General features: G+C 34.2%; 4 protein-coding genes across 4 annotated transcripts; all 4 read right to left on the reverse strand.

Annotated features, from left to right (window-relative positions):
• Positions 1-20: 20 nt before the first annotated feature.
• Positions 21-4,769, reverse strand: LOAG_01475 (hypothetical protein; the record flags this gene model as incomplete). The annotated part of the gene is made up of 12 exons (XM_020445763.1): positions 21-167; positions 365-525; positions 704-929; positions 1,287-1,359; positions 1,513-1,591; positions 1,942-2,183; positions 2,549-2,763; positions 3,127-3,283; positions 3,571-3,677; positions 4,112-4,267; positions 4,358-4,546; positions 4,719-4,769. The coding sequence occupies 12 exons, from the start codon at positions 4,767-4,769 to the stop codon at positions 21-23; spliced, it is 1,803 nt and encodes a 600-aa protein (XP_020303812.1).
• A 647-nt stretch (positions 4,770-5,416) lies between these two features.
• LOAG_01476 (hypothetical protein) lies at positions 5,417-14,326 on the reverse strand (the record flags this gene model as incomplete). The annotated part of the gene is made up of 18 exons (XM_020445764.1): positions 5,417-5,562; positions 6,846-7,025; positions 7,184-7,295; positions 7,538-7,598; positions 7,978-8,115; positions 8,304-8,422; positions 8,660-8,914; positions 9,359-9,412; positions 10,041-10,219; positions 10,514-10,535; positions 10,952-11,124; positions 11,374-11,736; positions 12,120-12,285; positions 12,573-12,703; positions 12,909-13,081; positions 13,233-13,330; positions 13,563-13,652; positions 14,183-14,326. The coding sequence occupies 18 exons, from the start codon at positions 14,324-14,326 to the stop codon at positions 5,417-5,419; spliced, it is 2,604 nt and encodes an 867-aa protein (XP_020303813.1).
• Positions 14,327-16,848: 2,522 nt separating this feature from the next.
• LOAG_01477 (hypothetical protein) lies at positions 16,849-19,134 on the reverse strand (the record flags this gene model as incomplete). The annotated part of the gene is made up of 6 exons (XM_003137016.1): positions 16,849-16,956; positions 17,290-17,373; positions 17,624-17,758; positions 18,210-18,305; positions 18,576-18,694; positions 19,116-19,134. 6 exons carry the CDS (start codon positions 19,132-19,134, stop codon positions 16,849-16,851), a joined length of 561 nt encoding a protein of 186 aa, XP_003137064.1.
• Positions 19,135-20,092: 958 nt separating this feature from the next.
• LOAG_01478 (intermediate filament protein) lies at positions 20,093-26,361 on the reverse strand. The gene is made up of 12 exons (XM_020445765.1): positions 26,242-26,361; positions 24,850-25,019; positions 24,636-24,749; positions 23,804-23,930; positions 23,042-23,208; positions 22,476-22,685; positions 21,940-22,113; positions 21,508-21,672; positions 21,210-21,333; positions 20,660-20,901; positions 20,371-20,490; positions 20,093-20,280 (listed from the first exon to the last, which is right to left on the reverse strand). The coding sequence occupies exons 1-12, from the start codon at positions 26,327-26,329 to the stop codon at positions 20,236-20,238; spliced, it is 1,746 nt and encodes a 581-aa protein (XP_020303814.1). The 5' UTR covers positions 26,330-26,361; the 3' UTR covers positions 20,093-20,235.
• Positions 26,362-26,624: the final 263 nt, after the last annotated feature.

Consider the following 26,624-nt stretch of genomic DNA (forward strand, 5'->3'; position numbering starts at 1 on the left):
CTTAACTCCATTTAGTGTATTTAGTAATTTCTAACCAACAGATGGACTTCTGGCACTTTTCTCGGTGGTACCCAATACAATTTTCTATTCCATGTTGCTGTTCCATCATTCTGCATCTCGTGAAATGCTTTTTCCAAGAACATCAAATCTTCTGCATCCAGGCCTTCCTTGAAAGTGGAAATTCTCGAGACCGTGTGATTTTGAAGAGGAAATAAAATGCCTAGTTAAAATCTTACTTCTTGTAACAACCACGCTATTCCTCTTCCCTAAATTTTATCTATATATCAATAATAAAGTTTAAAAAAGTCTTTCAAAAATTTTCGAAAATTCAAGAAAAAAACTTCGAAATTCAAATGAAACCAACTTTTTCAAATTTCCAGAAGATCTTTTTTTCTTCTTCAGGAGTTCGTTTCTCCCAATGTTTTGCAGGTTTCCAACCTATTTCCCATGCAAGTCGTTCCACGTCAACGGGTGGTGGAAGTAGCGAAGCAAGTTCATTTCGATAGCATCGTTTCTTCACTTTTGCTGTAGTTTTAACAATAAATACTACTAAAAAGATTCCTTAAGTATTTTAGTTCATTCCCAATGCATTTCTAAGACGAACAAAATGCAACTTGATATTGTGCGCCGAAAAAATCTCGGATATCAATTGCTCTGCTTGATCTATCTGCTGATAAGGAATTGCTTGAGGATAGATGATAACTTAACACCAGTTGTATTTTCATACCAGCTTTATCTTGCACGTGTTGCAAAAGTGTTTCCTCTGGTTTTCCCAATTTTCTCGTTTCACGGTACTCCGATGGTATCATTTCACTAACAGTGCACACTAAAACGCTTTCTTCAAATTCTTTTTTCAATTGTTCCGATAGTTCTACCGGAAGATAGCAGTGATCGTTGAAATATCCCTCCATATTCGCAACATCAAGTACCTCAACAATATATTTAATTAACCCGAATCAGTAATTTCAACTTGAAAATTTGAAATATTGATGCTAACTATGGGCAAAGTAAACAAACAATTGATTAATTAAATATGTGGAGCCTTATGAAATTCCTTTAAACGATTGATACGAGATAAGTTTCCCTTTCAACACAACAGAAAAAAAAGGTAATGACAATGAGGTATTCACCGCATATATGTTCACTTCACATACAAAACGAATCGGATGATTTTTCAAAAAAATTCTTTTATAAACTTGATGCAATAAAATCTTAACTTCGAGGTTTTCAAGAAACTTGAATCAGTTAAACTGATTCATTTGAAAAAAAAGCGATAAAGTTCTTACCTTTCCATGTTTTGTCTGCAGTTCTTCAGTAATTTTATCCTGCTCTATCAAGTGGGATGTTGTTGTGCAACTGCTATAATTTATTCACTAATGAATAAAATGCTATTTTGAAAAATACAACCCACATTTCAATCGTTTTCAGGTATAAATTATCCATTTGTATGAAAAACCATTTAAATATATTATAACGTAAATTTCCAAGAAGAATGAGCAAAAAAATGCAGACCTTGAGGAATCAGTTCCATCATACCCAATATTTCCTTCAATTTCAGTTCTGACGAATAATATTGCCTTTTCTTCGATTCCTTAAAAATTAAAAATCTTTCTTTGCAAAAAAATCCAAATATGAGAATTTTTCTGCACTAGGTTCATTTTTTAGGAAGTACTGAAACAATATAAGGGGTACAAAGCTTTAGGAAACACTGGAGTTAACACATTCCGAGCTTTAGAAATGATTATTTTTGATAAACGATAAAGTCTCAAAACAGAAGCCACCGTTAAATAGCAAAATCCTAAATAGCATGTCATGTACAAATAGATGAATTAAAAATTTGTTTACAATCAAAAACCATAAGAAATTCCCACTCTAAATTTATTTCATTTTACGATATAAATTTAAAACAAAACTAATTATTTTGATTAACAAGTTGCTAACCAGAACGTGCTGACAATTTGCTAATTGCTCTAATTTCATCGAAATCCTTTTCGACATGTCCTCGTTCTCCCACCTGTTCCTCCTCCTCCCCCTCTTCCTCCTCGTCAACTTCCACCTCTTCATTTTCTTCACTTGTTGATCCATCAACTGGCGTAAAAGTTCCAGAACCAAAGTGTTTTCCGCTCCAAAATGTCGGACTTAAACGATCAGTTGAACACGTAGACTCACTTTCAGTTGTACTTCTAAAAACAATTCAACAGCCATTTCTTTACGGAGAAATCAAGAACTGTGAAATAAATCTAGCTGAAATTCGAAATCAAAAAGCAGCAAATAGAATATGGTTTCCTTCGTGTAATTTGCAAGAGTTCCTTCAAATGAATATCAACGACAATGTTCAAAAAAAATACAATATGTACATTTTGATCCAAGGAATCCTCACTCCAGACAAATTCCATTAAATGCTCGCATCTGATTTTTAGACTTAACTTTTATTTATATCATTTCAAGTACTGATGCAGACTTTATGCTTACTTCATAATAAATAAATTTGATATTTTCAGAAAACATCGATAAACCAACTCCTAGCTAACAGTCAATTAAATAATACCGTCCATTTTCACTTCTAGCATCTTCGTCATCTGAACTTCTCTCTTCAGCCAAGCTACTTTCACTTCTACTGCGATTTTGACTTTCACTTCTTCCACAGCTCTGACTTGATTCCGGAGTCCTGTTGCTTCTTGTATGTGAATAGGTAGAACATAATGATCTGGAACTACTACTTCTAGATCGTTGTTTTCGTTTCGGCGACAAATGCATTTGTTTCTGGAAGTAATCGCTTTCAGGTTAAGGATAATATGCGAATATGAAATCCAGGAAATGTGTGCTAGTTAAAAAGGTATTAAAAAATAAAAATAAAGACCAATTACGGAAATTTTCTAAAAAAAAGGTATTAAAAAATAAAAATAAAAACCAATTACAGAATATAAAACATGCACTATGATTCAATAACAGAAAAACAGCACTATCATTCAGTGTTTAGAAAGGTAAGAATATAGTTATGAGATAACGAAACAAATAACATCATTACAAAATGAAAAAGGCAGAAAATTTTCATTTGCATGTTTGTCATAAACACCAGTTGAATAAATTATTAATGACTCTCGAAAAAAAAAAGAAATAACCAACCTTTTTGAAGCTAGGCATACTTCGTGCAATACCCAAGCCTCTGAAAAATAATCCAGTGCCCAACAACGCCGCTGTGTCGGGACCAAATGCTGCCGACATTTCAGCTCTTGTCTGTTCAGTCACTTGTCGGACCACTTCGTTCAGCGAATCTTTTGAACTGGAGAAAGGGTTAAATTTCAATATAGCATAAGCATTACTTCATAGAAAGAATTTTAATTTCTACGTAGCAAGCAACTCCAGTGGGATCTAAATTTATGTGTAACATTAATCCATCTTTCCTTCCGAATAAAACAATTCACTCGTCAGTAGAAAACTTTGAACACCTATTTAATCATTCAAACAAATCGAAATTAAATGAATTTCAAATGATCCTGATTTCAAACAGTTCATTCGAGGATATCTAGAAATAATTTAACTCAGAAGAACAGCAGACCACAATTCTACCTCACAGCTGGTTTAAGTGAAGGAACGCTAGTTCTATCAACAACCAATGTTGAGGTATCAACAGCACCACTTTTTGCTTCACTTTGCCAGGAATCATCATCCTGCTCCTGAAAAGATAGAAAATTGTTAAAATCTACATTAGTTGCACAAAGAATACGTTTCACTGTATCTCTGAAATCATATATTTATGAAATCTATTAGATTATTCTAGATTATTCTACAGAGATCAAAATTTAACTGCGAACAGTTCGAAATTAACTTGAACGGTCCCAATAGTGATTCATTTATATTGCTTTACAAGTACAAAAACACGCAGGAAAATATGTTACGAAATAGGAAATGAGTAATGAAGGCTTAACATCTTGAAGTATATTATTCGTCATCAAACGATAGAAAATGATGCTGCATATTCTTTCAAATCGTATCTTAGAAAATGTTAATGAATGATGAAAATATTTAAGAGACCGCTATAAAAATCCTTGCCAAAATTATTGTTTTGGAATTAATTTATCTCGCTGGTGAGAAACATTTGAATAAGTACCACAATTTTAGCTTTTTCCTTTCCTTTCCATCCTTGCTCCAATTTTTCAAATGCAGCACTTTCGATTTTGCGCATTAAATCCTTTAGTAAGACGTTTTTCAAGTCTTCACGAACTGCCACATATACTGCATGTACATAATTTTCACGAGCTGCTCTCTGAAAATAAGATGAATTTTAAATTTATAAAGTTGAAAAATAGACGTCGAGATATAAATGAACAAGAGAAAGTCGGAGAAATGAAATTACAATCTTCACTTTTTTCTCCAAAATTTGTTCTTCCAATTCCCTCTGTTCCTCATTCTCTATCGGTCCACCTCCGACTTGCATTTCTTGATCGCCAACCAGTTCACAACGTCCTTCTACTGTTTTATCCAAATGATTATTTTCTTCCCTAATCTCATTACGAACAGTATCCACAGGGGAAGATGGATCAATCTGTAAAAAAAAAAAATGAAAATCACAAGATTTTGCTTAATAAGTTCAGTAACTGAACTAAATTTGTGTTCATGTTAGCAAATAAATCAATGTAGCTTATGGACCGAGCAGTAAAACATAAGGAACAAAAACTATGAAGATTTCAACTGCCATTCAAAAAAGAATTATTTACCTGGAAAGAAGCAGAACCTGAAGTAACATTACGATATACAGAATTTGCCATTTGTGGCTGTGAGTTCGTGCAGGATTCACTAAAAGGTCAAAGATGAATGACTTAGAATATAAGGGGAAATTTTTAAGCTAGAACCCAAGTACAGGTCTGGGGAAAACTGTTTCAGGAAAAAATAAAAAGAAAGCTGAATGAAAAGATACTAAGAGTAGTTGAGATTCAAATAACAGCAATGCTCAAGTTTAATGATACACAAATTTTGTTAATGATACCGGATGCAAAGCGTGCTGTTTCTATTGTAATTAGAAACCATAAGCGTCGCAACAATTCCTATTCTTTTTCGTAGTGAAATCATCATATATGTTAGAAAAAACTAAGAAAATTACAGATGAAAGAAAATGTAATCCGGCTCTATCTTACATTTTGTATGAGTTTCCATGACAGATTGAAAACTCAAACAAAAATGAAAGAAAAAAAGCATATTAGCTGAAGGAATTCAAGCACTCTTAGAAAAAGATTTTCTTTTTTCTTTAAATTATCCCATCTTTTCTGGTAACTGCATATAGATTGCATGAAATTAATTTCAAAAGGGATTGAAAATATTGAAACTGTTCGAAAATTACCATGCAGGAAAGTTCAAAGTACATATAAAAGAAGAAGTAAACTAATATTGTGATTTTCTTCGAAATTTCATTCAGAACTTACGCGGAATTCAAATCAGATGGTTGTTTGACAACAGTAACCGTCCCACTACTATGCTCGATAAGAAAAGCTTCAGACAGAGGCATTCCCTTCGGCTCCACAGCATTACGTGCAGTACTTGACGGCAAAAAAGGCGTATCGAAGGCTGAAAAACAGTTAATACTTCATGAATCAAACAAAAAAAGAAAAGAAACGAATAAGGGCATGTGCATATGCATATATCAGCTATCAAATAAATAATAAATGAATAAATGGAAAAATAACAAATAAAAAACAAACGAATAGTTGGATAAATAGATTAACTAATTTATCAATTTACTAAACAAATAGATGAATAAATAAGTAAATGAATGAATGAATGAGTGAATAAATAAATTAATGAGTAAATGAATGAATAAATAAATAAATAAACAAATAAATCAATTAATTCAACTAAATAAACAAATAAATAAGCATATATATATAAATAAAATTATATATAATTTCAAAGTTTACGCATATAACATAATATTAACTATGGAGACATGACATTACATTATATAGGACTCCTCAAGTTTATTTAACTGAAGATAAGCCGAATGTATCGACTTGCACCGTAAGGCCTACTTCGAGGAACAATGCACTTCGTATTTTTTTAATATATATACTGGACGTACTTGACAAATGACCAACAGCCTTGGAATACTCTTCAATCACTCATAAAATCGTCAGCATCTCCCCTTGATTCTGCTTATTTTTTATTTTAAATTTTCAAGGATTTTTCTTTGGAAATTTAAGAGATTAATTCAATCTTGAAATGAACCGAATTCATCGTGCAATCATGATAAATTAACGAAACGAAAGCTCAACAATTTAAGATTATATCCTTCCTTACGAAATTAATGGAAAGGTAAAGAATTACTATATATTCACCTGAAATAGTTGGAACTGAAGTACAACTTCCATCGTTTGACCGCTTTTCTTCATATGTTTCTATAATCTGAAAAACCAAAAATGACAACTACACAAACATTGCATAAAAAAGATATAGTCACAGTGGATAACATTTCTTTTTTTTATATGCAGCAAAAGGAAAACGGATTATCATCTTTCTTTCGTCCCCTCACCATTACAATCTAAGAAAAACGGAACTTTTGCATACAATGCAAACCGAAAAATCCAAAACTTTGACTTTAATTGAGTAATTCGATTTGAAATTTTAATGAAAAATACTCATCTCCACTTCTGACGTCACCATCTTTCATAAATCTCCTAAAAAAATGCTACTTTTTCTTATTTTCAGTCTTCTATCTTTCGTTTGCTCCCTTCTATTTTAATTGAAACATTTCAAGGGCATTAAGCAAATGCAAAAGTTATAGTTAACTCGAATTTCTTAAATATGCTGTTGTGTTATGTTCAAAAAACAGAAATAAAATAAGCCTTAAAAACTTATCGGAGGTTGCACTGAGCTGGATCGAAATAGATTTTCGAGCCGTCTTTCGAATGATGATCGTGAGCTTTCTGTTGGAGGAGTACATTGCATAACGCATGGAAGTGGAGAATCACTCGAAAGCTTCTCGGGTGAAGTTATGAAACTAGGAGTTGGTAGTGACTGAGTCGACTCATTCTCTAAAAATCTTTTTGATGTTGCACGATGGTATTATCACGATTTCATCAAAAAAAATCTGCTCCACATAGTATCAAAATCCAATTTACCAAGATTCTGATAACAGTCACGTCTACCTTTAAAAATTGTTCAGTCATGAGGAGCACTACAATAGACTAACTTATTAAACTATTTTTCACATGCGATGATTTTGGCTGAGGTGCTACACCACTTGTTCCAGTTTCTTCGCCATGCGATTGTTCGCTACTTGAAGTTACCGCTTCAAACATATCCTAAATAATTTGAATGATAATTTATTGAAGCTATCAATAAATATTTGAAAAGTATCGCGCTGAAAAAATGGTAGTTTGACATAATTATATGGCATATGGCATAAGTTTTAATCTCAAATGTTCATTTTCTAATTCACAACTGATTAGGTTAACAATTTGCATAAAAACCGAGTTCAGTTTTTTTTTTTACCGAAAGTAATAATGGAGTAATAATGATCATGTGACAGTAAACAAGAACAAACCAAGAGATTTACCATCCGTGAACTTTTTGATGAGTGAAGGTTTGAAGGAGGCCTACATGTCCTAAAAAGGAAACAGCAGTTATCACGAATTTCAAAGAAAAATTAGTCACTTTTTTAAATAATTTGCCGGCCCAACAAATGATTTCGCGGCAATTCATGCTTATAACTGTGAAATCCGAGTCAGGCAAACCATCGCACACATTAATAACAGTAAATTTTTGCTCCCGACTTTTCCAGAAGGACCGATGATTTCATGTGACAGGAAAGCTTTACTATTTTTACGTTCAATTTCTTTAAAAATTCAAAAATAAAAATTTCTGGAAATTATCACCTACAAATCTTTTAATCTGACACATTTGGATTCTTAATTGAATTTCAAATAAAATAAATTGCACTGAAGGTCATAAAACTCCTACGCGAACTTTATTTCTAAAACAAACCATTTACAATTTCTGAAAGAGTTCAATTCATCAGATTCTGTTTCTGATTCGGTAGTTGAGGAGGATGAAGACCACCTGTGGCCTTTTTCATCTCCACTTAAGCTAGAACTTTCTCGACCTCCACAACTTCTATGGTCACTACAATAAAAAAAACCTCATTCTGTAGCAAAGAATAATTTTGACAAGAATTTACCACTCCCATTTCAATCTTCATAACTCTCTTTTAAACGCATTGAAACCGAAATTTTTATTCTATCTCAAATATATAAAGTATAAAACTTTTCTCGGAAATTTTTTATTTTTCAGATTCCAATATCAAGACATACCGCTGCCTACGTCTTTTTTCCATCACTCGCTTCTTCCGCCAATCCACATGTTTGGATTGTTGTTGGTGAATATGCTTCGTGATCTCCCTATGATTTTTACTTTTATTTGGTTGGAACTGCTGAAAATATTGAAGTTTTAAAAAACCAACGAATTGTAATGTTACCAATAAGAATACGAATTTACCCACAACAAATGTTTTGAGCATCGTGAAATCAACAAATTTACAAATACATCGAGCATAAAACTCGATATAAACTAATTTGCAGATATAACATTTTAAACTCAATATAAACTAATCACCTATAATTTTACTAATGGGGCAACAATTTGAAGTATTAAAACTGCAACAACTCACTGCTGACTGTACTTTTAGCTCTTGTTGTTCCGTACTAAGTTGATCTTCATCACTGCTCACACTTTCCAGATCTGGTAAATCAACATCCGGCTCCACGAAATGCTCATCCCGCTCAGCAGTTTCTTGTCGTTTTTTATATTTTCGTATGCGTTGATAACTTTCCACTTCTTCTACAAGCTCTGGTGATTGAAGTATATTTGACTTAGTTTCATGTGAACATTTTCTTTTATTATCGTTCTTCCGAATTATAATTTCCTAAAAAGAATATAAGAAATGGAACCCGTTTAGAAAATAAAGCATAATTTAAATGTCAGAATTTACTCGATGTGATTCGTAACACTATGGTTACTTGTATAAATGTACAAGGAAAAACACCAAGTAAGGCTTAATCTATTGTATTTCCTTTTTTAAAACGACGCAGGAATAAACCAGAATGAACACAAAAAAGAATTTTTATAAATAAGAAATATAAAGGAGATATTACTCGTCAATTTTCATCTCTTCAAATTCCATTAAAAGCTCTAAGTACAAAAGCATTTTGAACTGCAAACTCTTACATATTAGAATACAATACGTAACATATTTCACCCATCTGAGGAAGTCTTCAAATTATTTTGTGCAGAACTACGCTTAACAGTTGAATCTTTACAAAAAAATTCATCATTTTAATTTGACAAGACTGAAATAGATTTCCAGTACCTTGTAGTAATCACTAGTTCCACCCGCTCCTTTCCTCTTATAATATTTGCGTTCCTGAAAAATTTCCAATTTCGTTTCGAATTTAAAATATTAGGAAACAGTATGTCGAAAAATCGGACGGATTACACATTAGGAGAGTCGTAATTAGAAAAATTTTGAAGAAAAAAATCGGATGGCATGGAAAATTAAAAGCTAACTGTATTCCCGATTCTCTTATTCATCTCTTTTTTCGTATGCACTACAGAAAAACGGAATAATTTAGAAAAATAATATTACAATTCCTTACAATTGTGTGATATAAGTAATCATGATTTCCATGAAAAAAGTTGTTTTCTTTAACTATCACTTAATTATTTATCATGATTTCAATTTTCTCTTCCTACCTTGGGTTACAAGAAACAACATTATGCCGATGCTAATACTTACTCAGTTAACATCAAGCAAACGACGAGATTTTGCTTTCACGCTTATTTTTTAAAGAGGTGTTTTTTGAAGGTTTAAAGAAGGGAAGCAATGTAAACAAGCATACTACTTATATTTTATTCTTCTTTAATAGAGACTCAATTAGTTCCAAGAACAAATGGAATAACCGCTGAGATAGAAAATCGCAAAAAAACCCACAGTAAAGTTAACGAAACAACAGATTTCGATGTGACGTCATCATATCGAATATACCACTTACTTCTACAATTCCCTTTTTCCGATGTCGATGTTTTCTTTTAACAGTATTGCAGCTATCTTGAAAGCTTTCCTCGCTTAATTCACTATCGTCACTCTTTGAACTACTATTTCCAGAGACAGAAGAAACCGAAATCGACTCACGGAGCCGCCTTCTTTTCCTTACTTTTATTTTACCACTCGCTGAAGGAAAAGAAATGTCGTTTAGAAAGTTTATGTTCAATAAGAAACCAATAATGTTCATTTCTTCTAATTTTTCAAGTGGTATTTTCTTTTTCCTATTTAAAAATGCAAAAAATTTATCCTTATATCAGATTTTTTAAATTTCTTCAGAATTACTTGTTACAGAACTTCCTTAAGGAAAACAAAAACAAGTTCAACCCTCCAGAATTTATTCGAAAAATGAATTCTCAATATAGTAAATTACATTTACTGAAAAACAACAAACAAGTTTAACGCAAAAATCTTTAAATTAACCTGGAACACTTCGTTTTCCCCTCTGTACACTCGGAATAGTTATTTTCAGGTTTTTTCATCGCTTTCCTGATACAAAAATTCAAAAATCATTCAAGCCATCCAAACTCGAGTTTAAAATTACTATTTTTCATGCCATGACCTTTTCACCTGCCATTAGAATTCGGACAATGTTCTTAATGTTCTCAAATGATCGTATTGATGAAGAAATATATGTCATGGGCACCGAATAATTTTGGCGAAAAGTTGATATAAATCTTAGCTTCCTCCAAAAATCAGTGGAAATTGTTGAGAGAGTGATGGATAATACTCCATTACAATGTCTTCCTCTTCGTCTCTATCCAAAAGACAATGATTCCATGAACAACAGATGTATTAAAATCAAAATGAAGGTATCAGGAACCAAAGGACAACGATAATAAATGATTTGAAAAAAGAAACTTTTGAGGGTGCTGGATCCATTGGTGCAACTTCCTCGCAAGATGAAGTACTTGGTACAGCCTGATATGCAGTTGATGCAAAATTCGTTGGTGGTGCCGGATTTCTCATAGAAGAAACCTGAAGTTGTACTGGCGTCGATATAATTGTTTTTGTCATCGGCCAAGTATCAGCTGCTGAAAACATTACTAAAACAAATAAATTATTTAAAATCCTAGACTTTTAATACTTCTCTTAGAGCACATTTAAATTTATTGCGAAGAAATTGAAATGCTCACAAGCCGCTCTTGCAATTACTCCACACCTAGCAAAGTACAACATGAGAATTGAAGATTGAAGGTAAGGATTGAAGAAAGGGAAGTTTGACAAGCACAGAGAGTTTATAAGCTTTTATAAGTTCAAAATTATCAAAATTTCAAAGTAACCTGGAGTTCTCAGCGGCGGTGGTGGTACATTAGACCATGCAGGAAACGGAATTCGCCCGGCTATTGGTGGAAGAGGTGGCAATGGTGAAAAAACGTTGGCGGAAGGTGAAATTGATGGAAAATTCGAAACAGGGGATACGGGATTGGGTGGTATCGAATGGTAATACGTAAATGGTGCCTGGGTCTGCTGACGAAACATAAAATGATGGGAACAGAATGTCTGATGTAAAGCTTGCACTGTTGTTAACGGTGAACAAGAGGAACTTGAAATGGAAGGAGATCTTGTCAATTGTGCAAAATGTCCAGTTATTGACGGGACTGTCGAACGTTCATTAGCCGGTACTATATTTTCGATGTGTGTTACTGCAATACAGATTCATTTTATAAGCCTATTTTTTTTCAAAAAACCTGAATATATGATTTAAAATACTTTTTACCACATAAATAATGAGGCACTGTTTTAATCAAATGATATGCAGTTGGCTAAGTTGACAAAAATCACTGGATAGAAATATCCACCAGCTACACTTTCCTGCTAATTTTTCGCTTGATCATCTATCTGTCTTCAATTTCTCGTCTGCTTTGTCACTTGAAAGGAAACAAAACCAAATAAATGTAGAACTGCTCTAGAGACCCTTGTTATTTATATCCAGTCTTCCAGAATTGTAAGTATGTATTCTGACTGTCCACAGCAGCTGCAATGCAAACTAATCCCCATATACTACAACTTCCTGAAAGTTGGATACTTCTCGTCAACGCAGATTCAACCGACTGCTGATGTATCTGTCGATCATCATCATGAAAAAACGCAGCTTCAAATTCGTCAGGTTTTTTCTGGACTAGTTCTGATGCTTTGATATCACTGGACTGTTGAGCACTGGTAGAAGGCGATGAACTTGTGGGAATTCTTTTCTGGAATTTATTCATTCTATGGACTTATGCGTGCTTTGTGTTGCTAGTAAATTAACTAAATGTATCACATTCGTGAAGCAAACTGCATGGAACGGTCTTATGATTAGTGTCGTGAGTACGGAGATTCCACTACTACCCGATGCACCGTACTAACAACAGGACTGTCCGATAAATTCCTGTAATAAACCGAGTCCATTATTTCTCCCATCTACAAAACTATTTTGCATACAGTTAATTCCAGTCTACAATGCAAAGATAATTATTTCAAAAAGATACTGTAAACTTACATATTCAGATGTACTTGCAGAGCTGACCACTCGAAACTCAGTTAGTCTGTTATGATCCAGGCGTGATAAGTAATGGGGTATTGGTGCTGCTTCCACTGCTTGCTCCTCATACCGTCGACTAATTTCTTTCGCTCAAAAACAAAATATTTTATTTGTAACTTTTGCATTATTCCAGTTAAACCAGGTATAATATGAAATGCAATGATGATAAGCAATTAATTAACTCCTTTCAATTCCACTATGTCATTGTGTATGTTTGAAAAAAAAAAAAAAAGGAAAAAAAGAAAGAAAATTATTATTAGCAGTCTTCCATAAAGCAAAAAAAAAGAAACATACCATATGGATCAATAATACATGTAATTGTTTGTCCCATAACTGAAGTACCGTTATTTTTTGCAACAAATGATTTTGCTTTGCCGCCTTCCTGGAAGACGACGTATGCCATACCCAAATGTTTTTTTGTTCGAGGATGCATATATACGAACACTTCAATAACTTGACCTGTCTTCCTGAAAATGTTTGAATATCACAAATATGAAATGGGCTTCGCATCTTTATTTATAAAGATGTAAAACACTAATGTTAATTCATTTTCCTCGTAAATTTTAAATATTTTATCCCAAAAACAAATTTCTTTTAAAAAAATCTGTGAAAACCTACTGGCACATATCAGTCAGAAATGCATGGTTTATGTTATCATTTAAACCAAATATAGAAACTTCACGTTTTGGTTGTGGTCCAACCGAATTATTGTCCAACTGCAATAGGATTTCATGAAGACTGCCAAAACATGGAAGCCTATCTAATTATTTTCGCTCTACTAAAGTAAATTATGTTGGAAAAATCGCAACATTCCGCAGAATTAGTAAGTGTAGGAGATTGGGGAAAACAAGTTTTGTAAAACCATAACAGAATGAAAAAAGACTAAACAAAAAAAAAAAAATGAAATCCGAAATAGGTCCGAATAAAATCTCCAAAAAACGAACTTACAATAAAAGAAGGCAATGAAAGGTCAATCGATTCCACACTACGAAATCTTGTTAGTGGATTTCTCGGATCACCCAAGGTATGTGCATTATACTAAAATTATTCATTTCGCTATGAGAAATTCCATTATCAAATATTAAAATGAGCAAATAAAACTCACTCTATATCATTCTTATCACCATGACCGCAATATCATGACATGTACTCATTGCAGCATTTCTTTCCCTCTGCCTTATTAATAAAATTAACGAATATATTTAACTTCCATTCCAACAATTAAAAAAGACCAACAATAACATCCTAGTTCTTTTTAATTTTTGCAGTTTTATTAAACAAATGATTTGATTTTTCTCGAACCCAGAAGGGAGATTAATCAATGCTCTATTCAGAAGTAAATTTTCCTCTCTGGTCTCATGACAACAATAGAACAAAGTTGAAAGTAGAAAAATTATATAAATGCATTTTAGAAATTCTATAAATTTGTTGACAGAAGCAACTGAAGACAATTTTTCGTTTGACCGATTCTTTGCTATATCAGTATTTGCATGAATATGCGGTCAAATTACTAAACTTTTACTAAACTATACCACTGTCCAATTACAATGATAAAAACTGATATAAACCTTTGGGTCATCTTTACAGACGCCGTCGCACCGAAAAATTACATGTTTTGCATCGATGTTAATAGCTTTCCAGGCGATTTTGTGATGAATATGGTGTGCTGCTTCCGATGATGGACGCGGTAGAACTGATCCTCCCGTTGACATTTTACCTCCTGAAACTAACGGAAATTTCTGGTACCTCAGAAATGGTTACTTCATAACTGAAATAGTTGAAATACGCAAAATTCTAATCACTGTTCAACACGCCATAGGGAATTATGCTTCTTAAGGTTATATGATTTCAATCATTGACAACTGAGTATGATATGAAATTTTTGATGCTGCCACTACTGGCCTGTTCCAAAACGCTCTGTATCCAACCAGTTAATGTGTAACCAATAATGACAATTTTTCATGTTAACTTCTAAAGCATTTATTTATTTATCTCTATTCTTCAGTGAGCTGCAGCGCCTCGTTAACTCGACATATACTATGATGAATGGATAATTTTGGCAATTTGAGTTTTGTCCTTCTCTAATGTGTCTCCGATTTCACTTTTTATTTAAACACTTAATTATCATAGCTTCATCAGAGGTTTCCTCTTTCCTCTACCGGATCTTTCATCTTATTATCAGACTTTTACCTTACATTATCCTATTTCAAATTATTTCTGTACATTTTTCGCTTCATTTTTCAAAACTGCCTAAAATTCTATGTCCACCGCATTCAGTGCTTGAACACATTCATAAAGTCTGTTTTTTAATCCCAAATTCGAAACAATTCTATGCAACCCATGAAATTCAGTGCACAGAGTTGCTTAGGCAAGCATACGCATTGATTTGGGTCACATTTGTTTTATCCATTTCATTTACTGATCCATTCAGGCGCACACTAATAGGAAATTTGGAATTATGTATTTTGGACTCAATCCTAACTGAATTTTCAAAACTATCAAAATACTTTGTGAGTAGTAAGCCAAACCGTTTCGATGATACGAACTGTCTTCATGTGCATCCATTCAGAAAATCCAGCGCGTTAGCAAAATCACATCACCATTTTATTGCTTTCGGTCCTACACATAACCACCAAGTTGATTTATCCTGCAAATCAATCTTAAAATTACTGCATTTTACAGCACACGCGAGAAGAACCGGAAAGGCAGCAAGAACCGAATCCTTTGGGGAATAGACCCCTCAAATAAAATATGTCAGCGTTTGAACAACAATTTATTGTAGTTAATTGTATTCCGTCGCACAACACCACCATCAAGTTCGCACTGCAGAGCCGACATAGCCACAGACGAACCAACGATTATCGAGCCACATTCCGAAAAGAACTACTGGCAGGCGACAAACGCTGTTAGACAGTAATTACGTGCAGCAGCCCTCACGTTTATTTTTGTTTTCTTGACGTGTGATTTCCAGTAATTGTACGAACGGAATTGAAGTTGCCTGGGGGAAAAGTAAGTAAAGAGTGAAATACTTCCCCTACCTTTCATTCTGGGAGACCGTGCGGATGGGTAATGGAAAGGATTGGTTGCCAGTAAGAGAATGTATAGCAAGTATGTTAGTGTTTCGGTTGCAAAACTCCTCCATCTTCAAGCGGATCGAACTTCACTACCTTTCCCCCTCTCGAGAGTAACCTAAGGATATACTGTTCCGAGATTTTTTTTCAAGTATTCCCGTTTTTTTTTTCTGAATTGACTCCTCCATAAAGTAGAAGATATTTTCGATGATTGTTACTGTTTTATCCAGTGTGTACAGCGACATGGTATCTTCTCTTTCGTTTTGACGAATGACTAGTTCGTGCTCACTGGAACCTGAGTCATTAATTAGAACTTTTTGCCAACCTAACATAGTCTCACCGAGTGACACGAGATCCACATGCAACAAACCTCCGTAGCCCTCTATGAAACTTCATCGTTTCATGGTTTCGTTGAAATAACAATTGCGCCCCATTCCAGATAAAATCTATTCATAGACGGAGTTATGTCTGTGGAAGTTTCTTAGATGTTTAATTTTGCAACTGAGCAATCGAGGAAAAGAATCTACACGGCATATTTCCTGGAAATGTGAAAAATCTGCTACAGATCTTTTACCTGAGAAAAGAACAAGTCCCAAACGGTAACCATTGATGCAAAGTAATTCGATACTGATCTCACTATGGCATTGATATTCCTCAAGGCAACTCAGAATAGATTTTATATGCAGGGGAGGAACTGATTGCCCATTCAGTTCAAATCCGAATAAGTTGGTTTTGATCTTCATAAATCTACTCAAGAATTAAAATTCCTACGTGCTTGCTGCAGATTTATAACTTTGTGTAGAAAAAATTTTAAGTTGTGTGCATGTGAAGAATCGAAACCATATCATTTCAATAACTTCCACCATTTCTTGCAGTCCGTAAGTAACTTAGACATGTGACAAAAACTCGAACCTATTCGGACCTGCCATCAGACCAACATACTATACTATATATGCACGTATGGCCCACATCGTATACCACTGCTTAAGCAATGTGTTTATCCCAATGGCAAACAGCATTAAATCTGAATGAAGCTATTTTTGTGCTTTAATTTCCCCAACATTTAATGTTAAAATTCAAGCAAAATAGAGCAAAGATTTAAACAAACTTGAACGACTCAAAAAAAAGTATGGGAAATGAGTGAACATAAATAAAACATACAATTATTCGACTAATGTGACATTCTTGATCGTATAAACATTTGTTTCAAATATATCTTGACATTTGTTGTGCCGACTTCTCAGTCGTGAACACAGATAACTGTTACTCATCTAAATAAAGCAGAAGTTATTATCTTTATTCTCGTAATAAATAAAAATGATACATGATGCCTTTGGTGTGATTATAACTGCATCGCAGTAATAAGATAAAGACAAGGGAATACAGCAATAATCCAAACGATTTAGGAATTAATGAAAAAGAAAGAACGTAAACCTAACACATCGTAGTTAGCAGAATATTATTTATCTCTCATCTGAAATCATCATCGTAGTAAAAAGTCAACAGTTCCAACAGGATGACTGGAGATTCTAACAGTGAAATGTAAAAATTTTATTGTAAATCGGATAATAAAGGAATAAATTAAATAAAAAGAAAAAAAATACTTGTTTGTGTGGGTCCATCACATTAAACTGAGACGGTTCGTAAGCTAAACGCTTATCGACTACGCATCTTCCATCTGGATAAACCTGGCAAAATTATTTGAAAGAGATATCTAACAATCTAGTCACACATCCGAAACTAAATTTGAAAAGAAATTCTGACATTTTTCTCGATACAAAGCCTCATCTCTTATTACTATGAAGTCTATCATGAAAGAAGCTAGTCTGCGGAACTACGCACAAATAAATATTGCTTCTCAGTAGACACCATTAATGCATGACTTCCTTGGTTAAATCGTTATCTTAAAGTTGATAACGATGCTATTTTCATACTTACTTCCAAGGCGTTCACATCATCAACTGTTGGTTCACCATTCGGAAAAGAGAGTGCACGTACTTCAATGATATGTTTCAAAAGCCACAATTCTATATTCTGTGAAGCAGTATTCTTAAAAATAAACATTTTGCCAGGCTGAAAAAAATCTGGGAGCATGTATTGAAAGAATCATTTCCAAATTGATTGTTAAAATGGAACCTTTCATTTGATTCTTCTGAAAAGAAAAAAAAAAGTGCTTATCTACACATTAATTTCATTCGAGTTATTATACGATGCTAATATTCAGGAGAGTGAAATTTCCACCAAACAACTAGTAAGCCATTAATCGTAGTGCGAAAGTATATAATTCTACTTGCTAAGCTCACGTCATCTCACGTTGAAAACAGCACTAACAAATTGAAGCCCTAAAGACATAGGAATCCTGTCCTGCTACACAAGAAATGATTATGAGAAAAAATAATGTCAAATGACTACTCCCAAGAGTCACGTTAGGAAGTTGGGGATTAAACTAATTCTCTTTGTATCCAAAGAAAATTAATTTCTTTCACAAAAGTTGATCAACAATCACTTACTTCGGCGTCCTTACCAAATAATTTTTCGATTTTTTTTTGGTACACGTCGGATCTGTCGAATAATTTCTATAGATCCACACCAACCAAAGTTTTGGTGGTTTGCTTTCCATCTGAAAGAGTCTAGTTAGTCTTTTTCCAAATTTACTCATTCCAATTATATAAATTATGTTTTCAATTATTCCATACTGCGATATATTCAAAAAACAGAACAAGGAATAACAGTAACTTTTAAGGGTAATTTATAAAAAATCGACTACGGTAAGCATCTTTTCCAGACTTCCTAAATTCTTTTTTAAGAAACTTTCTTCAGATTTGAATGCAAAATTTTGAATTAACATGAAATTCCCTTTTACACACGACTTTATTAAAGCAAAAAAAACCTTTTCAGGAAAATGCTCTGGCCCAGCCATAAACTTTTCATAATCGAATTCTTTGGAGATATCATTTCTGCGCGGAAGATACCGATACCAATGTCCAGTTTTTTTGTACACCCACTGATCTACAAGAGTTACAAAGAAATTTAAGCACATTCTTATGATAGTTTTCACAAAAAAGTCCCAAAAAAGTTAGTACTTTGTCCACTGAACAAGAATAAAGAACGAAAAAAATACCGCATAAAAGAAGGGATGAACTTCTGTTTAACTACTACTAATGAAGGGATGACAAAAAAGAAGATGTAATCCAAATCAGAATTCAGGATTTAAATGAATCTGTTTGAATTCCGTATCCACAAATGAGAACAATGTGAATCAGCAGATTTATGCAACTTAAAAAAGGCCGTTAAATAAAATGATCAATACAGATTTCTCAACACAAGAGATCCAATTGTATGGAAATTCCATTTCTAGCACGCACTGCGATGTTGGCAGAGCCGGCAAGTAACTATTTCAAGCTTATACGCTAAAATTGCCTCAACTTACTTCTGATAACTTTGGCCATCGTCCACCTGAAACGGTAGGAAACGCAGCTTTCAGTGTAATTCTACAAGTATTACTAACGAAATGAAGAAAATCGAAAAAGTCCTGAAATGACACTGTTGTTAATGCCTGTCTGAATTATATCTAATTTCGTCGACAAATGGAATGTTTCGTTGTCGTTGATATTACGCGACAATCCATTTTATGTCAGTAAAGTCCCATAGATAATTAGTGATAAGTTACATTCAATCCTCCATGTGTAACCCGTCATTCTTCGTAACCATTCAGCAAAAATCTGCAAAATTCAATCAAGAGAATGCTGTTTTTCAGTATCGGTCACCTAAAGTTCATCGTCCTCTTTGACCCATTCCCCAATCTGAGTCGATGAGGTGCTTGTTCAAAATATGTCGCAGATACTCCATTTGGTCCATTTTAGATGTACTTCGAACATCCTTACTACTGCAAGAGCTGTTCTCCGCGACGCAGAACCCCATAACTGCCATTACCAAGCGCGATTTCGTGGCAGTATTCTTCCTGGGTCCCCATTGAATGCAACAATCATCCGACAAAAATTCCCGACTCCCATACTCACAGGTTCGTATCGGAAGAAAAACATGATTTATTCAAGGAATTCTCTATGTTCGCACGTTGAGTTTGAACCTGTTATGAAGTTGTCTCCCATGCATCATCCATGTTTCAATGGTTGGGGAATGTTGCTTAGCTTAAATCTCATTTGGTAGGTCATATGAATTGTCGGTATCTATTAGATGGTCCTAATAGATCTATTAGATTATTTATCAAGTTAATAGATCGGCATCTATTAGGTTATCTGTTAGGTGTTCGAAGGATAAATCACCTTTCGGAACTATCACTTATTTACAGGAGATTGGCTTTAATCTCGAACCAATAAGGCACTTCTGGGAATATCAGTCCTTAGAGGGTCCTTATCATCACTTCATGATATGTAATAATATTCACTATATGTTCAACAAATAATCTTTATTGACGATTGAAATATAACAAAAGTAGACGACAAACAGATACAGTATAAGGGATGATGAGGGAAGGAAGAGACAGAGGGGAAGGAGAAACAGTGGGTAATGGAAGAGAAGAGCAGTGTTTCTTAGCTTACTGTTTGGCTCGAGCGTTGAATATGAGTTGCCCGTTCCTGAAAAGTAAGCCAATACGATAAATTAGCCAACTGATCCAAAAAGACAAAGGTGAGAGTTAAAAATGAAGTAATGTTGAAAGGATGAACCTCGCCCTCCTTATTATAAAGGATTGTTTGCACATTACTTCCCACCCCGAATGACTCTTCGGCCTCGAAGATAAGCTGCTCGGGTGGTGCGTGAACTCCGCCCTGTCCATGGCTCCAAATCTAAAATGAAATGTGTTTGAATTTAGACAGATTTTCGCCCAAAAAAATTATTATGAGATATCGTTTAGAACGATGTTTTCTAACCAGTCAGTGCAAATTACCAAAAGTAAGAGGCTGAAGGCCTAACTTATAAACAATAAAATAAGGTCAAGCTGTCGAGAAGTCTTACTTTGACGGTTTTACTCGGTTTTAGTATAAAGTCTCTCGGGAGTGTATAAACAATTTCACGTTTTCCATCAATCTTTCTCTTCAGCTTCCATTCACCGATTGGTTCTTCTTTGGAACGATGTGTATTCTCAAGGACGATGAATTTACCATCTGGTGATGTTTCCTGGATGGAAATATTGCCTTTCGCTGAGCGAGTGTATGATGTACGGGAAGATGTTTCACCCTTTACCACACGCATTGTTTCTGTATAAAAAATGAAGGAAATTATCTCCGATTCAAAGCAATTCTTTAGAAATCTGGGTGGACGGCAGAACAGTCTTGGTAACCGACAACAGTATTTTGACCAAGCAAGTCTCTGGCTTGCAATTTCCAATCGTTACTCAGAATTTGATCCAACAACGATGTTTCGCTGTCATTGATTCAGTAAATGGAAAAATAGCCTTTACTCCTCATTATCATTCTTATCTATAAACATAAACGAAGGACCGCTTCAAAGATCAGTTACCACTAATTAATTTATTTGATCTTTTTTTTAATGGACGTGAAAATACCAGTATCAGCGACTTCGCTGATGCCTGTAGTGCGAACCACCTGTTCAACCAGTTGTTTTAGGCCTGGTCCATCACCTTCGCCTTCCAACATCTTTCTATAAATTGCTATCTCGGCGTCCAAAGTCTACAACAAATCATAATTTAATTCTGGAAGTTGGACTGTTATTTTAAATGAAAGAAAAAATTCAAACTGCCCTATCGACGACTATATCTACCTCACTATACCTTAGCATAAGCGAATGCACCTCGAACACTCTTAACTCTCAACTTCTCCTATAACTTACCATAAATTGCCTACCTGTTTGGTATCCAATAACATTTGCAATTCAACCATCAACGCTTGACATTCTTCACGCATCTTACGAATTTGCGCATCGCGATCATTAAGCGCCGCTTCATATGAGCGTTGGTCGTCCTCAAGTTGGAAATTTAACTCTTGGATTTGCTTCTCCAACAATGAATTCTGCAAATATCGATATAATTTACAAAATTAGAAGGAAAAATAAAAGCCAGTCCTACACAGCGACGTGATCATTGACCGCAGTGTTCAACGATATATCATGATAACTTAAAGGTTCAATTTATATCATAACTTTTCGAGCTCAGGAATCAAATTTTGCTTTTAATAAAACAATTAAAACAGATTTCCCATATTTATTTAACAGACCAAAATCATTTAATCAAAACTAGTTAGAAATAGAGGAAATTTTGTTAGAGGTTACGAACTCACTCTTCCTTCCAAATCCGCCAACTTTCCTCGTAAATCACCCAGTTGTACACGGAGTCGTTTAACTTCTTCCCGTTGATAACCTTGCTCCATAGTTTGACGCGCCGATTGCGTCTGGATTTCTTGTACTTTCAGTTTGTACCACGATTCCATATCGTTGCGGTTGGCACTTGTCATCTACAAAAGGAAACGTTGAATTAATTCTTATATTCGTTAATGTTGAAGAAAATTCAGTTTTTCTGAATTTATCGTAAAATATGCGATTAACTGGACGGGTAACTTCAGAAATTAAAAGACTATGGAAGAGGTCGCTTTGTGGTACAGTGACACGACAGAACATCGAATAAGATCATACATAGTCTTCTGGAAGTATTTTACGGTACTAGCCATCACAGTACATTCTAGCTATCCCATCGGCTAAATTGTTAATTGATAGTTTTACAGAAAGAAAAGTGAGTTTAGATCTTCAACGACATGTTTCCTTTTCCCAAAAACTTCAAGCCACTCTCAGACCTACTTTACTATTTTGTATAACAAACCTGATCATATTCATTACGGATGTCACGAATAGCCGATGACAGCTCATTTTTGAAAAATTCACGATTTTCACTAGTGGTATCACGTGCTGCCATTGCCTGTAAATCACGGATTTCCTGATCTTGCACGCGGCGAATGAAGTCAATCTCTTCCTGAAGTGTTTGCACTTGGTTCTGATAGTCGATGCGATTTAATGTTTCTTGATCTAGGTCCTGAAAATTGTTTTGCATAAGAATACTTTGATGTTGAAGGTCGTTTCAATATCTACTTTAGAGCTTCACATCAGAACTATTCTAGAAAGTCCCGAATCAGATATTGAAAAAAAAACAGATATCGAATCAGATACTGAACGATAGTAAAGACAGAGGGGATATGAATGAACAATGTTTTACTCTCTGTATTTCTCATCAATTCTAGACTACTATCAAAAGATAAGGTTTGTTTCAGAACGAGTAGTAAAATTGATCGGCAAGTCTTAAGTACAATGGAATCTTAATTTTACGACTTTCTATATATTCTTCCATGGCTTTTTCCCTCCTTCCGACAAGAGATGAAAAGGACAACTTACTGTTCGTGCACGCTGTAATTCGCCCACAAGACGCTGGTTTTCTTTTTTTATTCGTGAAATTTCTTCCTCCAACAGAGCAATTCGTCGACGCAAAAGATTGATTTCAGCTTCAATATTTGATAATGCAACTAGAAGCTCGTCAATTTTGTCACGATCAGCCAGACGTGCTTTTGTCGCTTCATCAAACCAGCAAAAGGTAAAGGATTATATGGAGACATCAACTTTTTTGGATAAAAGATCTTCAAATTTTTTTTAAACTTTATTCCATAGAAGTTGAAAATTAAATGCCAGGTAATATCTGTAAAGTCATTTTGCAGTTTGTACGTTATTTTTCTAGACAGTTTGCAGATCTAACACAACTTATAACTAGTCCGAAAAGTAACTAATGGTCAAAAAACAAGCAAGTCAAGTCTTCCAGCGTATTTGAATTTGAATTTGAAATCTCGTTCGGAAAGCGAAAGTGGTGAAAGATGTTAATACTCTTTTTTTCCATCGATATAATTTTCACACATTTTATGGTGTATTTTTGATACACATTATTTATTACTTTTACAAAGGTAATTTTTTACATTATTCAGCCTTATCAGTTATCATTTAGCCCAAATCTTTCCACCAGACATTTTTACTTATTTCCTCTTTTCTACTTTATCAGTTATTAAAGTAAATCAATCCCCGATGTCCTTCACCTTATCACTTCATTAATTACTTCAACTTATGACTCGTTAATCTGTCGTTTCTTTTTGTGAGTGAAATAGTAATGACAAATCGTAGAAAGAGTTTCAGGGACATACTTCCTGCGGTACTCCGCCAGCTCTTCCTGCATCTTTTTAATTTGCTTCTCCAGCTCGTTCCTTTGCTTTCCTGTGTCATTGATCACTTTCTGAGCTTCCTAAACGATAAAACATTTCTGGAAAATATTTCAATGAAATAACTCGCTGCTTTGTGCAACCTTAACAATTATCTTTCGCAAAACACTGCAGCTGTAAACTGAAACAATTTTTTTTTTTATTTCGTCATTTTCTGCTAAATATTTAGCCCTCCACATGTTACTATCTTATTATTGCATGTTACTATCTTATTATTGATTATGTAAATTTCAAGTGACAAAGTTAAAGAAAGGACATCAGCTTTGAATAGTTTTGAATACCAGTCAGTATCATATTGCAGATCCGGTTGTGTAGAACTACGATACTTCCTGCTTCATTCGCTAAATCGACAAAAATAAATTTTCAAAATTCGGAAGAATTCCCTGCTCGCTCTTTTCGTTCCACCCCAATGCCATTTTGTCAGTATGCCATTCAAGTTTCCCTTCTGCGTCTTTTTTATTGATTTAGCTATTCTTTTTCTTAGTGATAAGGTAAATAACGAGTACCTCACTCGAAAATTTTTGCATTATTGTTATTCTTACGAAGTAATGTTACTTTTACACTCTAGTTTTTAATTTAGTTCCTTTGAAAGATGCATTCGTCTTGGCAATTATGAAGACTCATTTACTAAGCCAATTAGGAGCTAAATAGTTCAATCTTATTCCTACAACAATCTCTCAAGTGGTAAATATACATTTTACAACAAAATTTGTATTTAAAAAAATTACAGAAAGTTCCCCTTCGAACATTATTTTGATACTTGACGTGTCTTTTCCCCAACGTCCGCGTAGCATATCCAAATCAGCATTCAGTTTACGGTTCTGTGCTTCCAAGAAACGCACCTGTATTATAGATGTAGTTTGAATTCGCGTCAAATTAGTTCTCAAGATTTTTCAAGTTCAAGTTTTCTCAAATATATATAGCATATGCAGATGCCCAAACCTTTTCGATATAATCAGCCAAACGATCGTTTAAATCACTCATTTCTTTCTTCTCTCGTTCACGAGCATCACGAATCGTGGATGCAGCATTCTGACCAAATGGTGACATGCCACTGGTTAGTGAAGAGGAACTCATTTCTGTTACCATTTTTACTACTCGATTACCGGATGCTAAATAAATTACGAAACTTTTAAATCAATTTTGAAATTAAGATAACAGTAATAACATACAATAACTTTCTGAACTAACAACGGCAACTTCTTGCATGCCATCGTGGATCACATCAGGCTTTTTTCTTTTCTTTTTTTTATAAACCGACTACATTCGGTGTAATTTTGTTGAAAGTTATTCAGATTGCTTACAGCACAAAGCAGTTTATGCAAGACTATCTTCATAGGAAAGTCAGTTTAAGTAAAATTTTCCCTTCTTTATTTTAAATGATGTAACACATGTGACATAGGCATTAAGTACTCCATGTTATTCCTTAGTGTATGCATGATGGTACATAAGCAAAGTGTTCAACTGTTGGTATAAATATGCAAATTAATGATGAGAGGTGAAAGTTAAAGGATAAATACATAATACATAATACATCATCATGGCATTTACGACACAAGTATGCTAAGCAAAGATCAAGTTAGCAACAGTGCACGTGAAAGAGATTAGAGTTGACCAGAAGCTCCTCTACAATAGCCCACGAATTTCATTCACTATATCCTGGCCTTTATGGATTGTGCCTTCTTGTACTCAATGTCTTCCTTATTATCCCTTCTGTCTCGTCACCACTGCTGTCCATCTCCATTTCCCGTTTTGTTAGCCTAAGCTTCATTCTGTTGCAAATTGTAGTGCATCTCCTCGCTTACATGTTGAATTTTGACAGTGGAAGTGTAGCATCTAATGATGATTAAACTTGATGAGGGAGACTTTGCATATCAGAACAGATAGTTCTGTTGAAACGATGAATTCCGTAAAATTTATTTTTATCCATTTCCTATCTATCTTGCCAACTTAGGCTGTATTTTGCTCTAAATTGACGTGTCTTGTGGAGAATGTCGGTTAATTCGAATTTCTCTGCTGTAAAGCACCATTCAATTGCTTTCCTTTCATCGGATGTTTTTTTTTTCGTAAATTTTTTTAAATTTATGATCTTCGTACTAATACTCACCTGTCGCTCTAAATTTTTTCGTGCAACTGCTATTCTCACTTTTCTGAATCAGTGTTATTTCCAGTTGAAGCTACTCGTAGCTGCTCAAAAACTCAACCGATTATTCAAATCAATGACTGGAAGTTCTCACCAACTTAATCGTTATTGAATCTAACCGGAAATTATGCATTCTTCATTTTTCTTTAATAAATTCCCAAACGTTGGGACATAAAAATTGCAAAACTTACGAAGACCTCCAAAGGTGCTTGAGCTGGTTGTTGAGCTAATACGGTTGTAACCCGGTCGTGCCGAAATTGTGCTACGATATTCACTCATTTCTGTCCGCTATGATTTACAAATTCTGAAGCGAAAATTTTTCTCATTTAAGATGGATTCAATTGAGAATCTGCACAACCACTTCAGAACCGAAAAACGTTGGAAAGTCAGTACTAAAAAAGGATTGATTCTGGAACAGACTGCAAGGCACTAATGCTCGTTGAAAGCGCTGTAGTCCTGTGAATCATATGCAAATTTGCAATAAAAAAAAAATCTAAGGCACTATATTACTGATGCCTTCATCCTGTTGATTGCTGATGAAATTGGGCAGAATTTCTTGAATGTGCAAAAATTA

Source organism: Loa loa (genome assembly GCF_000183805.2).
Source record: "Loa loa unplaced genomic scaffold supercont3.15, whole genome shotgun sequence".
In the NCBI taxonomy this organism is placed as follows: domain Eukaryota; kingdom Metazoa; phylum Nematoda; class Chromadorea; order Rhabditida; family Onchocercidae; genus Loa; species Loa loa.

What these genes read in the sequence shown, in the direction of transcription:
- LOAG_01478 (XM_020445765.1), bottom strand. Translation starts at nt 26,329, where the DNA reads ATGAGTGAATATCGTAGCACAATTTCGGCACGACCGGGTTACAACCGT. An exon ending in TCCGTAATGAATATGATCAG is followed by an intron (nt 22,114 to 22,475) that starts GTTTGTTATACA and finishes TTCCTTTTGTAG; the next exon opens with ATGACAAGTGCCAACCGCAA. An exon ending in TTTATAATAAGGAGGGCGAG is followed by an intron (nt 20,281 to 20,370) that starts GTTCATCCTTTC and finishes CTTACTTTTCAG; the next exon opens with GAACGGGCAACTCATATTCA.